Consider the following 13,982-nt stretch of genomic DNA (forward strand, 5'->3'; position numbering starts at 1 on the left):
GGGATGCCCCGCGCGAGCAGCTCTTGGGGGGATGTGCGGGGGTGTGTGTGTGTGCGTCACCCCCAATCCCGTGCCTCCCATTGGAGGAATAGCGTGTGCCCCCCTTAGTGGAAAAAGATCTGGCATTGCTCTTGGAGACCTCCCTTCGCCTCCGCGTCACTCGTCCCGCGCGACRCCCTCCTCCAGGGCGGGCAGGGCGTCCAGCGGGAGCCCCGCACCGGCCGCGCCGCCGTGCACGCTCGACAGGGACACCATGGTGTGCAGAAGCATGAGGACCAGGACGCACAGGCGGAGACGGCTGTGGCCGAGGCGGGAGCCRGCGGAGACGGGCAGCAGCGATGGCGGGTGCGGCTGGTGGTACTGGTGGTGGTGGTGGTGGTGGTAGAGGTGGTGGTGGTTCTGCCGCTGGTGATGGAGGTGGGAATGGAGCGACTCGTGGGCCGGGGGCCGGGGGGCTGTGTCGTCGTTGCTGTCTGCTGGCGGGGCGCACGAGTCCCATTGCACTTCGCAGCACTTGGCCTCCTCCTCGGGCAGCTGGGTCTCGAGCAGCCCTGGCAAAAGAGGTGGCGGGGAGCGGTGAGCGAGCGGCAGCACCGCGCAGGCCACGCGGGGGACGGCGCCGCCGGACACGAGGTGCCCCCCGCACGCTCCCCCAGGGAGGTACCACACGAGTTCAGCAAGTCCAGCATCATGGCCATGCTTTACACGCCAGCCCCAAAACGCTTCCCTCAGGGCGCCCGGAGGCCGGGATTTCACAGCCCGCCGCCAGCCGCTCCGTCCAGCGCTGGCATCTCGCTGCGAAGGCGGCGTGCGGGCAGCACCACAGGTGCCTCCAGCCCGCGGTGCCGGCGCCGTCCCCCCTGCCCCGCTCGCCCCGCTCACCCGCACAGATGAAGCCCGGCAAGCCGCCGTAGATCAGCTCGTCGTTGTCCGGCAACACGAATGGGCACCTGGTCTGCACCTCCAGGCAGTATTGCTTGCATGGGATCCGGTGTCGGCACTGTTGTTGCGTCACGTTGAAATACTCGGAGCACAGCCAGGCCTTGTAGACAGCCTAAAGGGAGGCACCAGAGGGAAACGTCACCTCGGCAGCCACGGGTGGCCGTGCCACAGCAGGAGCTCAGCCGCAAGGGAAGGGCAGGAGGGGTTTCCTCTTGCGGCACTCGGCTCCCGCCACAAACACTCGCCAGCATCTGGTCACTTACTGTACTGGTTACCAAAATAATCCATGAGGGCTATTCCCAGCYGCCGCGGAACCCGGGGCACTGCAGAAGCCGCCTGGGCCTGCGCGTGCTGCGGCTCCGCTCATCCCGTCCTGCCACGGAACCGAACCCTTCCCGCCCTCCGCACCAGCCCGTCTGCTCCGGGGGCTCCCACAACCGTCGCACCTCTCCCTGCGCCATTGCACCCACTCGCACGAGCAGCTCCCGTAGGGAATTCCTCATTTGGCAGGCAGGCTGTGGGGGCTCACACACCAAATGCCTGCACGTGCTCCTGTGCTCTGCCCTCCCAGCTGAGCCCCAGCGCCTGCCTTGGGCTCCGGAGTGGCCCAACCAAGTGGCCCAGGGCGCTGCTGGCACCGCAGCTCCGGCTCCGTCCTGGCTCCCGGGCATCCCCACGGGGGAAGCTCCCTCCTGGCTCCAGGGCATCCCCACGGGGAAGGCTCCATCCTGCAGCACCGAGCAGCCAGGGAGCCGCGGTCCCCTCCGCGGCACCTCCTGCGTGTACCCAGGCACTAGCTACAAACCCCAGGCCGCGCTAATGGCCACATCCAACTTCCTTTGAAATCAAGTAGAAAGAGCTGCCTGTGAGTCAAAGGGAATGAATTTCCCTCCTCAGAGCGCTTGGAGTAAACCCCGTGCTGCTCCTTCCAGCTGGATTTTTCTTTTTTGGAGGCTTTAAAAACATCTCTTCTTTGTTTCCCCATGTTTTGCATAGATCTTTATCATCACTTTGTTTGGCCCATGGTAACGTCTCGGGATTAAAGCTCATTAAGAAATTCTTGGCAAGTTGTTTTTTTATGTTTCTTTTTTCTTTCCTGGAAACTGCCAATTCATGAAAACCAGAATCTTCATGGAAGCACGTTAATTTTGGTGCAACTTTCATCGGGAGCTGTTTAAGCGGGAGCAGGCTGCGGCGCGGGGAGCTCCGCGCCCGGGCCGGCCGCGGCTCTGCTGGCCCGCGGCACGTCGAGCGCTCGGGCTGCGCTCCAGGAAGGAGCCCGCACAGCGCTGGGGACACCGGGGCCACCAGGGACGGGAGCGCCGGGGTCTCGCTCCACACGAGCCCCATTGAGCTCCGTCCCGCGCGGGGCCGAGGGCTGGGGCCGTCGGGATGTGCCCTCCTCCCCATCCCACCGCGCTCCTGCCCGCGGCCTCGCGGCCCGAAGCCTCTTCCATGGAGGAGTGCCTGGAGGCTGCACAGGAGCCTGCAGCCCCATCCAGCCCCCGTCCAGCCCCGCCGTTCCTGGCAGCTCCGGAGGCTGGGAAGTGAGGCCGGAGCTGCCGTCGGAGCTGCCGGCATCCCTGGGAAACCAGTAGCAGGGAAATCACGGGGAGGGACGGATCTGGCTCTGCCGGAGGTGGCCCCGGGGCTGTTTCAGGTGGCTTGGAGGTTTCCTGGAGGGGAGGCTGCGAACAGGATCTTCCTCACGGCCCAGGCTCCGGCAGCAGGACGGCTCCAGTGACTCCAGCAGCTGCACAAGCGCCAGCCGGAGGCCGGGGCCATGCAGGACCATGCTGCCCCTTGGCCGGGCCAAGCACCAGCCACGGACACCGCGCGCCGGGAAAGCTCCCCGGAGCGACCCACTGCAGCCGGACCCGTCATCCCCGAACGGAACCGCAAGGGCAGCTGCCCCCGGGCCGCCYGGGGCACTGGCTCAGCTTTAACACACACCCTAATAACAGCCTCTGGGCCCCGGGGGACGACACGAGCGGCACCAGGGCAGCGCGGGGCCGGGAGGATCCTCCCGGAGAAGGATCCTCCAGCAGGGCTGGCACACCGCGCTTAGCAAGTGCGATTAGTTTTTCTCATTAGGGAAATGAGTATCCATCATTGCGTTTCAATGGGACCTTAATAGGACATAAAGGAGGCATAGATATGTCAGTGGATAATGATGCATTGCAATAGATGAGATGGAAAACCAGAAGAAATAAAATGTGCTTCAAACCATCTGCTGACTAGAGAGGACAGAACCYGCTCTAGGAGTTCTTCAATCCTTCACTAGGTGGGCTGCATCTTTCTCCTACTCCAGCCTGCTTCACCATGCTGTTATTTCTGTGSATCTACAGGTGCCTGATGTGCAGCAAAAACAGAGCACGAGGGAGAAACAGGCACTACGGGAGAACCCGGCGGCCGCAGCCCTGCAAAGAGGCGCAGGGAGGGTCCTCAAATCCCAGGGGCCCTTCCCGAGGGCTCTCTGGGAACAAAGCGCCCGGCTCTGCCAGGAATCTGTACCCGGTGGCTCGGCAAGAGGAATTCTCCTTTTCCCCATTAGAGGGCACAGGCATCCTGCTGCATCCCTGCTCCGGGGCCTGCGGAGCCGGAGCCGCGGAGCGAGCGGAGGCGGGAGCAGCCCGGGCTGGGCAGCTGCTGCAGGGCGCCCGGAGCCTCGTAGGCAGCGCGCAGGGCTGTGGCTGCTCACAGAGCGGCTCCTGCAAAGCCTAAGGGGCTCCCACGGGGCCCAGCACCATCCACAAGCAATTCACGGGAAGGGAAAAGGTTAAACCTGCAACAAACGTGATCCAAAGGCAGCAAACTGCCCAGAACCAGCGACTCGCCCTCGAGCCGGAGGAGCAGCTGCTGCAGGGCCCGCTTACAGAGCCACTATGGTTGGGAAAGACCCTTAGACCATCAGTGCAACCGCRAGCGGCAGGCGGGAGCCTCCCGGTGCCCCGGGCCGCGCAGAGGTGCAATAGGCAGCGGAGCAGCGGCGCAGTCCTCCCCGCACAGTGCCCTTTTGCGCTGAATTACGTGGCGGTGCCAGGGGGASCCGGGGGCGCTCCCGGGAGCGGCAGAGCATCCGCGGCGACGTCCACCATCACATCGATGGGCAGGTTTCCTGGGGAGGCTGTTTCAGCACCAAGAACTTCATCCCTTGCAGCCTGCAAGTTTTCCTTGGGATCTGACCTACATCTTCCCACCCGAAAGTTCATTCCCTTCAATCATTCCACAAATCACTCCTCTCCTTTCATGGTGTTTACACATTTCTAACATTTGCAGATGTATCACAGTCCCCATTTAGTCATAACTTAGGCAAGCTCGACTGATTTACTCTCTCTCACTTCCTGCAAGCCTCTCTCCCAGTCCTTTCGTCACCCGCGGCTCCTCTCCGAGCTCCCTGCCCATCACCACTGCTGCTGTGGAAGGCACCTCGTGCCCAGCGGAGCCCGGGGACGCGGCGCTCGGCCCGGCGTGCAAGGACAAGGCACCGGAGCGTCCGTCACCACGAGGTCGCCGGCTCTGAGGGCCCCGCCGCGGGGCCGCAGGGCAGAGCTCGGGAGGAACGGGCTCCTTCCAGGCCGATTGCTGCGGGAACGGCGCCTGCACGAGCAGCCCCGCGCGCGCTCGCGTCCCCCGAAAACACCCTGGCTCTCACTGCAGGCGAGCGCGGCAGATGGCCGGGGTCCCGGGATAACGTCAGGCCTGCGGGTTTAGTGATAGCGGAGCGAGCGACGCTGAGCAAGACCCAAGAGCAGCGKCTCTCTCCTCGGGGAGAGGGGCCTGCGCCGCGGAGCGCGACGAGCGGAGCTGCCGGCACCGCAGAGCCTCCCGCACGTTATCACACCCCACGCAACGCCCCACGCGCGTTCGGCCCCCATGGGATCCACAGCCGCCAGCACCGCGGGATGCGGCCGGACGGGAGGGCGAGCAGTGGCCAGGAAGAGACCAGGAACCCGGGGGGACGCAGGAGGGTTTCTGGCTCCGGTGCAGCCCTTCTCCCAGCACCCAGCCCTTCAGAAGCACAAGAGACTGGTTACCCAACTCCCTAAAAAGCACCGTCCTGTAGAGAAGGCATATCCGGAACGGGAAGCTCAAAGAGGAACTGGGAGGCCAGAGGAGCTGTGGAGAGAGTGGGCAGTGCTCGGGAGCCAAGGGATTTCTTGGCATGAGAACAAACAGCAAAGAACGGGGAGCACCCCCTGTCCTGCTGGCCCCCGGATGGGGCAGTAGGTAACAGGTCGGTTAGTTAGTTGCCTAACTATTATCAGACTAACTAGTTAAAAAGTAATTACAGACTGTTAYGAAGTTGCAGATGAAGATGATGGATGTTGGGACAGAGAGAAAAATCCGGTCCCTGCCATCCATCAGGACCGCTTGAGGAGCCGCTGCGGTTAGACACTGCTGCAGCCAAGAGCTTAGCGGGACTCAGGAGTAGATTAAACATTTATACAGATAATGAGAACATCCTGTTACATTAGATAGGATATAAAAAAATAAAGGCCAGACACTCCAGTGCCACCAGCCATGAATTACGCAGTGCCYGACGGGGCCGGGGAGCTTCTCCGGGCACACGGGGCGCTCCTGGCTCCGCAAAGCGGCGGCTCCCGGCACCGGGTGGGCCCGGCCGCACGTGGCTGTTCGGCCGAACACCATGAAAACCCTCGTGCAGGAAACCACCCTTTTCCGAAGCATCCATTGCCAGGAGATTCTAAGGGTGGACAGGACCGGAGCGCCCCGGCCTGTGTCCGCCCTGGGCGCTGCAGCCTGGCTTGGAGCCCGGCTGGAGCCTCCCCTTCCAGGGGCCCTGCGYGCGCGGGGACAGAGCCTGGGCAAGCACGGGAGGCCGGGAAAAATCCTGCATCCCGCACGGTTTCCATGGTGACCGGCAGGCCAGAGAGACACCCAGGCTGGCACCGGGAGCCAGCGGCGCCTCCGCACGGGCTCCATGCGCCGCAAAGGACAGGGATGTGCAGCAACCATTAGGACCTCACYCTACACTGGAGTCACCAGCGGGATGGGGATGAATCCCAGGTGCCAGAGGCAGCAGAGAGGATCCYGCTCTCCGGCTGCGCGCAGCGGAACCGCCCGGGAGCCGCGGCGGGATGAGCAGGGGCCGGGGAGCAGGACCGGCAGCCCGCGGCTCTCCCCGGCCTCGGGCTACCCCCGGCTCAGCGGATTTCCCCAGCAAATCAGAGGGCTCCTCACAGCCAGATTCCCCGTCTGCTTAGTAACAGCCAGGAGATTTCTTTCTCTTCCAAGCCCTCATCCAGGGCCCTGAGCCCACGTGAGCATCCACAGCATGCTCTGCAAGGCACTGCCGCTCCATGAGGGACCTTCCTGCACGGGAGGTTTCGGACGCAGGGGTTCCGTGCACCTCCTCGCCCGCTGCCGTCCCTCCTGCAGGCTGCCCGGCTCGGCGGGGCCTGTGCGGAGGCATCCGTGGCGGCTGCTCTTTGTGAGATGCAAACAGCGCTTGGTACCAGGTCCATGGAGGGAGTCCCTGCGGCCGAGCCACCTGGGAGGCCCCCGGCCCGAAACAGCAGCAGCAGCGGCACCGAAACGGGCCGGGGGCGCAGGGGCCRGCAGCACCGCTCACGCACCCAGCGCATCCCTTGGAACATCCCTGCAAGGGACTCCAGGAGGGACAGAGGAATAACACGAAGCAACCCACGGCTATGCACAAGACGTAAGTGAGACCCGTCCTGGAGCAATAGCAAGTAATATCGTAAAATAACTGGGTAAGAAAAGCAAGTAACTGAGTAAAGCACCACATGCTTCCCYGGGAGGTCTAACGTGCCCGGCACTACATAGCGGAGATGCTCTGCCTGCATCCCGGGAAGCCTGAGGTGTCCAGAACACAATTCTCTCGGGTCGGGCTCTGGTCCGAGCTCATGCTGCCGGCACYGCTGCCCCTCAAGCAGGGGACTGTTCTCCTTTCAAGCCTACATCCTGCTGCAAGGATCGCTCCCGCTGCAAGGATCGCTCCAGCTCCTGCCACTCAGCTCCGCTGAAGATCACCCTGCCTTTTTCCGGGCAGGCGGCTCTCCTGTTGCTCTGAAAAACAGGGCATCCTCCTCCTCAGGAACCCATCACAGATGCAGAGCCGCTCGGCCCACGGCCTGCACGGCAGGCGAGCAGCAGGACCAGCAGGTCTYGCGCAGCTCCAGGCACGGGGACACGCTCAGCAGCGACGCAGGGACCTCACCTCCATCACCCGAGGAGCAGGGGGGAACGGGGCTCCGTCCCTAGGGATGAGCCCGTGTGAGGGAACGGGGCCGGGTGAGGGCAGCCCCCCTATTCCATCAACAACATCACTGCTCCCTCCGGCTGCAGCAGCCACAGTGGCCCTTCCCAAATGCCGCCTGCTAGGAAACTTCCAAGGAAACCTCAGCTTGTCCCAGCTGTCTGCTTAACGAGGAGATGATGAAGGGATCCAGCAGCGGAACGGGGGCTCTGTGTGCAGCGAGGCCTCCGCGCAGCCTGCACGACCGCCGGGCCGTTCTGTAATAACTGCAGGGCCAGGAAAAGACTTGCAGCCGCCGCCTCGGCTTCCAGCTCGGCGTGCGCGACACTCATTAAACGGGCAGGTTTCCTCGGGACACGGGGTGCGCTCCGGCTGCCGGCCCCGCACAGGGACCGGCCCCTTCCCGCTCACCCTCCGTCTACCGGAGGCCGTGCAGAGGCTGCGGAGCAGAGAGGAGATGGCAGCTCAGGTGCCAAGTCCTCCAGTCTCRGATTCCCAGGGGAATGTGTGGAGCTGGAGATGTTCCCGTCCCTGCAGCGGGAGGGAAGCCACAGACACACAGGGCCAGGGCTGGCGGAGGCAGTGGCAGGGGCCGCCCTGCGCGCCCCACTCACGGATGTGCTGTCCCCGAGGCCCTGCCTGCCCACGGCAGTGCATGGAGCGCTCCGAGCAGCGCCCGCCACGAGCTGCATCCTCAGGGTCGCGCYGTGACGGCTGCAGCAGCCTTGGGCAGCCGGGAGCAGCCCCTGGTCCAGCCGGCAGCTCTGCRGCTCCGGCTCCAGCGGTGCCTCCATCCCGCCGGATGCGCATCCATCCCTGTGGGCTGTGGAAGGYGGGTGGGATGCAGGGCAGGTGCTCTCCTGGGATGTGTCCGGGGCCGTCTGAGCCACCAGGGACTGTCCCACCAGAGCTGCCCCTTCCCCTGCTCAGCAACACCACGCAGGGACACAGCAGGACACGGCGGCAGCTCCTTGGTGGCACCGGAATGCAGTCGGATCTCGGCCTCCTTTGCACGTCGGCCCGGTGACACCCATGAGCTCGGCTGCTCTGCCAGGACAAGACACCTCTAGCGACCCCAACTGCCTCTTTCCCTAAGCACCAACAAGACCATTCGCRGGTCAGGGTGAAGGGACAGGCAGCCAAATACCCCGAAACGTCCCAGGGCTGCACATCGCACGCAAGGGCGCAGGGGAGAGAAGCTGGTGTCCACCCAGGCCGGCCCGTGGGCTTTGCTCTGCAAGAAGGAAACGCACAAAGAAACACGGCCCAAACCAGGGCCTGGCAGCACACAGGCACCCAGGTGCCCTCCACCCKGCAGCACGGAGCTCGGCAGGAGCAAACGTGGGGCACGCGCCAGGCATTTCCCACACCCTGGAACTTTCCTATTGCAACCTCCTTTGACCAGCAGATTCATTTTTGGCTTTTTCTTTTTTGCTGTGTCTTGCTTAGAAAACCCAAGTGATCTTTGATCTCTGTTTTAAAGCAGCCGAGCTACCTCTCGCAGCACAAAGCTCCCCGTGTTGGAGGATGCGGCCGCCGCAACCACGCAGCTAAACCTGCGGATTTCCTTTGCKGGAGAACTAATTTTGCTGGAGGTGCTGAGGGGCATCTCCCACCTCCTGGCGTGGGCCGACGGGTCAGGAGGGCTGCAGCACTGTGAGTGCAGCAGCACCCTGGGTGAAGCCGCCCGGTGCCCAGCGCGGTCGGTGGTGCCTGGGCAGCAGCAGGCAGAGGGTGAGAGCGGCCCCGGCGGCCCCGCTGCCCGCGCCTGCCTTCCCGGTGCAGAGCTCCAGTTCCCRGAAGATGCCGTGCGGGCAGGAGGCTGCCCAGGCCTCTGGTTGCTGCTGGCCAAAGAACAAGAAAACAGGACCCCGGGGAGGGTTAGCCCAGGGCAGCAGCAATTCTGCTCTGCAGCTCTGTGCTGTACCCGGGCGCCTCGTCACGGGCTCCAGGGCCAGACCTGGACGGGACCTCTCGCAGCGTCACCAGCAACATCCAGGCAGCAGCAAAGCACAAGCGCTTAGCATGAGGGTGAGTGAAGCACAAAGGTGGGTGAAATTCTGCCCCACTGCATTCCCACAAATGGTCTCTCCAGCAAATAACATCCCTGGCATGGGGGAAACAGCGGGAGAGAAGGGGAGAGAGCTGGCGAGGGCCGCCAGGGGATTCAGGAGCTACAGGCTGAGGCACACGGAGAAACGTGGCTAATCTAATAAAAGTGGAGCTGCTGCCGGTGCTGCCAGCCCTCCCTCGAGCAGGAGAGATTCACCAACCTGCCCCGCYGGTCCCTGCTGTCAGCCCTCCTCTGCCCACAGCTTTGTTTCTTGCAACATAATGAGTCCCTAATTCACCAGACTTCGGCCCATACATCTTTATTTGCCCTATTAATGGTTGGAATTTGCACTTTTAAGAGAGCTCTCCATAGTGGCTATTGGCTGCGGGAGAGGCTATAAATACAGCGCTCCTGCCTTAAAGGAGCAAACCTCTAATGGCCCCGTGCTGCGGGCAGCAGCACCACTCAGCTGCCTGGAAAGGGGCCCCAAGGCTGCGAAGGAGGGAAGGAAGGAAGCCCCAAGGATGCCCTGCCTGCTGTGCCACCTCCGTGCCACCGCGTCCCCGTGCCCATGCAGCGAGCAGGGCCGCCCTGCCCAGGCGGGCTCTGCGCCTCAGGGAGCCGACCCGGCAGCGAGGAGGGACCCTGGGTGGCAGCAGACGCTCCCTGGGGGCTCATGCAGCCCAGGCACCCAAAATGCATTTTTTTCTCAGTCCAAAGATGGTTTGGACTGAATCGTGCAGGTTTGTCCCTGCGCCTGCCATGGTGCGGGGCTGTGCAAGCGTGTGGTGCCAACGAAGCCATCGACACGACCCCTGCAACTGCCCCGTGCATGGAGTCTAACACATCCRGCAGCGCGAGGGGGCACAAGCAACAGGCCGGGAGAGGAGCCGGARGTGGCAGGCAGCTAATTGCAGCTCTCATGCTCATTTAATGAATTTTCCTCCCCCAGGCAGAACGAAAACAAGCAGCTCTGCCCTTTTCTGCCCAGGCCTCCAAGTCTCTGCCGCATGAAGCAGAAGCTGCCTGGGCCGCCGTCCCAAACGCAGCGAGGACAGCAGGGCCATGGGGCAGCCCGGCGGAACCGCAGGGACCCCCGCAACCCCTGCAAGGTGAGGGGCAAGCGAACACGAAGCCCAGCCGAACACAAAACCCAACCGAACATGAAGCCCAGCCGAACACGAAGCCCAGATGCGCTTCTGTGCTTTGCTGTCTTTCGGCTACACAGGGTATTTTGTGTTAGCTACAGGAGCAGTAAGCAAAGCGCTTTCAGAAGCTAATGGTGCTGCGCTGGAATAGCAATGATGCGTGCAGGAACGGAGCTGCCCGGGAATTACTTCCAAGCAGGAAAATAAGGTCTAAGGACTATTACAGCAACGGGTGGTCTAAGCAGCTGGGTTGCTTCCACAGGACCCCATCATCCCGAGGAGTTTCTCCCTTAYGCAGGGTCTGGTGAGGGATTTTGCCTGCCCTGCCCTGCCCGCTGCGCTCCCAGCTCCGGGAAAGACCTGCGACTTTCCCAGCGCCTGGTGCTCCATCACTCCAGCATCCCCAGGGCCGCTTGGTTCCAGCAGCTTCTCCTCAGCCGGGCACAGCCCGAGCCCAGCTCTGCTCATGCAGCCTGGTCACAGAGCACCTGGAAAGCAGGGGGCCAAGGCTGATTTATTAACAGGGCACCGCGGGGTTGTCCCCACCAAACCAACAGCAAACAGCCAACAAACGGCAGMGCCCGCAGAGCCCGCAGCTGGGGCAGAGCTCCCAAAGCAACAGGCTGCTCCGCGCGGCTCCTGCTCCTGTTTGGAAACAGATGCAACGCGGACCAACCACCCCGGGGACGGTCTGGCTGCCGAAGAGCTCCAGCGCTCGTCGTGTTTACCGAGCTGTGCTGCTCCTGGGGGACTCATTACCGGTGGCGCGGGTGGCTCTGCCCAAGCACCCGTTGCTGCAGGACATGTGCGGGAGGGCTGGGAGCGCGTCGCTTCCCAGCCAGCGACTTCCCGTCTTTTATCCAGGGAAGAGGAAGGATCTGGACTGGGGGGGAGGTTGGGCTCTTTGCTACCCCATGCCGGGGTCCCTGCCCCAGGCTCCCGCTAAAGCAGCAGCTCGGGAAGGTGCCGCCCGGAGCGGGTCCCGGAGCTCCCTGCTCGTGCCCTCGCCCCGTCCATTCGGCACCAAAGCCCTGAGCGCCGCACGGCTGCTGGGCCCCTCCGGGGCTCCCGCGGGAGCCACACGCGGGCTCAGCCGCCCGTTTCTTGCTCTGACGAGGGCCGCTTCTCTTCCGCTCTCTGCACCATGTTGCTCTGTGCTGCTCTGCCGCTGCTGACAGCAGGTGCTCACAGGAGCAGCACGCAGCCACGGCAGCATTCGAAATGCAGGATTATTCAGCATTTGGAGAGGACTTAGCAGATTCAGGTTGCTTCAAACTCACCAGCAACCCACTTTTCCAGAGCAGCGAGTGAGGACAGCCCCTGCCGAAGTCTGCAGGAGTCACAGGTGCTYGGAAATCAGGCCAGGATTCACTGCTCGCCACAACACTGGGCGAATTTGCTATTAGCCTCGTTTCGCAAATGGGGAACAGTGGCCACGAGGGCAAAGTCCAGACCGGCAACGGCGCGAGCCTCAAGTAAGGCACATACAGAAGCTCGGGAGCACCTTAACTACATGGCCTGGCTTTGCCAAGGTGCTGAGCAGAGCGGGAGCCCCCAGTGCCCCGGTGCGCGGGCCTGGTGGGAATGCCGGGCTGGGGAAGCCGAGTGGGCTCCTCCCGGCAGGGCCCGCGGGTGCTCCCTGGCACGGCTGCGAAGGCGGCAGCGCGGCCGCTGRGAGCTGCGAGCCGGGCACTGCTGCTGCTGCTGCGAGCGCCACGTCTGTGCCCAGCAGCCCCGAGGAGCGCGCGGAGCCCAGGGCGGACACGTGGGAGCAGGGCTCTGCTTCTAGATGCTTCCAGCGGGAGCTCCYGGGGCATGCAGGACACGCGGACACCGCACCGCTGCCTCCAGCTGCGTGTCCCGCCGGACGCGCACCTCCCGACACCCCCGGTGTCACCTGCAGAGGGGCAGCCCAGCACGGCCCCCGGTGCGGGATGTGACGAGGGCTTCGGGCCCGTCACSCCGCGCTCTTCCTCTCTCAGCCCCCGTAAACCTGGTCTCTTGTGATGGAGCATCGTGGATCTTCTGAAGAGCCACCGAGTGCATGTAGACTGGACACCAAGCTTTACCTGGCCTGGCAGGGCGGCCACGCACGTGGCCTCGCCACAGCCCTGCCACCTCCCCTGCCCTCCGCCAACCCTGCCCGGCAGGTGACTCTGGGGACACGAGTCCRACATCCCCTGCACGCGCAGGACGCAGCCCGGCAGGACACGGGGCCGGCGTCATTGTCGCGGCGGCCGTCCAGAGCTCCTGCGGCCGGCCACGGTGCCACCGTGCAGGGCAGCGACCCGCACAGTGCAGCCTGTGCCCTGCAACCGCAGGGTGCTGGGGCAGGCAGCTCCCGAAGAGCTGACCTGGCTCCGTGGGGAAAGGGGCCTTGCAGAGCGGCGCGGCGCCCCGGTCACGGGCGGGATCCTGCCCATGGGGATGGGGATGGGCACCCGCAGCCGCTTCCCTCTGCATCCTCCCAGTAAGGCCGGGCGCTGCTGGTGCTACCCAAGCCACACGCTGCTYGGGAAGGGGACACGGGTTCCATGGGAACATCATTACACTCCCTGGAGACAACATTCCCAGGGCGACTGCATCGGGGAGCCAGRCAGATACCCCCGAGGAGCACGGGGCCGGGATAAAACTCGGCATCTGGGCTGGGGAAGGACGGCTCCGCAAGGCCGGCCCTGCCACCGCACTGGACAGGACAGTTGTTTAACGCCCGGCACCCAGGTGCCGGGCTGAGCGGTTTAACGCCTCGAGGCTGGGCCGGGCGCCCGGGCTCCTGCAGGGTGCCCTGCTCCGTGCGCTGCTCCCGGGGCTCCAGACCCAGCCAGGGCAGCGCGTCCGGCCCAGTCACTGGGAGCCTCCACGCAGGGACCTGCTGGTGCCGGGGGGTGGACAGGGACACCCGGGGGGCTCCCCCTGCTCGCCCAGCCCCGCGGCACCCTCCTGCTCCAGCACCGGCTGCAGGGGCAGAGCCGGGGGGTGCGCAGGGGTCCCCTCTCCTTGGCTGGTCGCGGGGCACCCGGGCGCTAACCCCGGCAGGCCCGAGGCCGCGGTGAGGGGCCTCACGTACGGCCGGCTCCGCATGGGTGCGACCGCTGCGGGTCCCGCTGGGCAGAGCCGGGGTCGGCCGGGCAGCAGCGCCGGGCAGGGCGGCCAGGAAGGCAGGGAAGTCCACAGGGCAGCAGGGAGGAGGACGGAGCTGCCGGAGGCAGGAGGGCAGGAACAGGGACCGGGCGCAGGAAAACACGCGGGCCGCCTGGAGCTGCCACACGGGCGCGGGAGGCGACGGGACGCCCTCCTACCTTGCAGTCTCTTATGCAGGATCTAACCGAGTAGTCATCCGATTGCAAGTATTTCTCCAGCAAGAGGTCGAACTCCTCGTATTTTTCCTGAGCGTGTTGGTCCAGCCTCTGGTACGCCTGGACGCAGCTGCTACAGGCCTCGCCGCCCAGCGCCCCGGCCGCCGCGGCCACGAAGTCCACCAGGAGGTTGTCCAGGCTGCAGTCCAGGCTGTCCGGGCCGGCCATCTCCCGCAGCAGGTCCCAGATCGTGTAAGTATCACAAAAAGAGAGGTTGAAGTTCCTAAAGTAGGCCTGCA

The 13,982-nt window shown here is 64.3% G+C and overlaps 1 protein-coding gene across 1 annotated transcript in view; it reads right to left on the reverse strand.

Moving 5' to 3' along the window:
• FAM155B (family with sequence similarity 155 member B) overlaps positions 1-13,982 on the reverse strand; it is a 21,263-nt gene continuing 7,281 nt past the window's right edge. Inside the window, exons 2-4 of the mRNA XM_026054642.1 lie at positions 13,687-13,977; positions 883-1,054; positions 1-551 (exon numbers count right to left, since the gene is read on the reverse strand). Coding sequence (XP_025910427.1) covers positions 157-551; positions 883-1,054; positions 13,687-13,977 — 858 coding nt within the window. The 3' untranslated portion in view covers positions 1-156. The remainder of the gene's footprint in view (positions 552-882; positions 1,055-13,686; positions 13,978-13,982) is intronic.

Source organism: Nothoprocta perdicaria, unplaced genomic scaffold (genome assembly GCF_003342845.1).
Source record: "Nothoprocta perdicaria isolate Ctin4 unplaced genomic scaffold, notPer1 scaffold_124, whole genome shotgun sequence".
Taxonomy (NCBI): domain Eukaryota; kingdom Metazoa; phylum Chordata; class Aves; order Tinamiformes; family Tinamidae; genus Nothoprocta; species Nothoprocta perdicaria.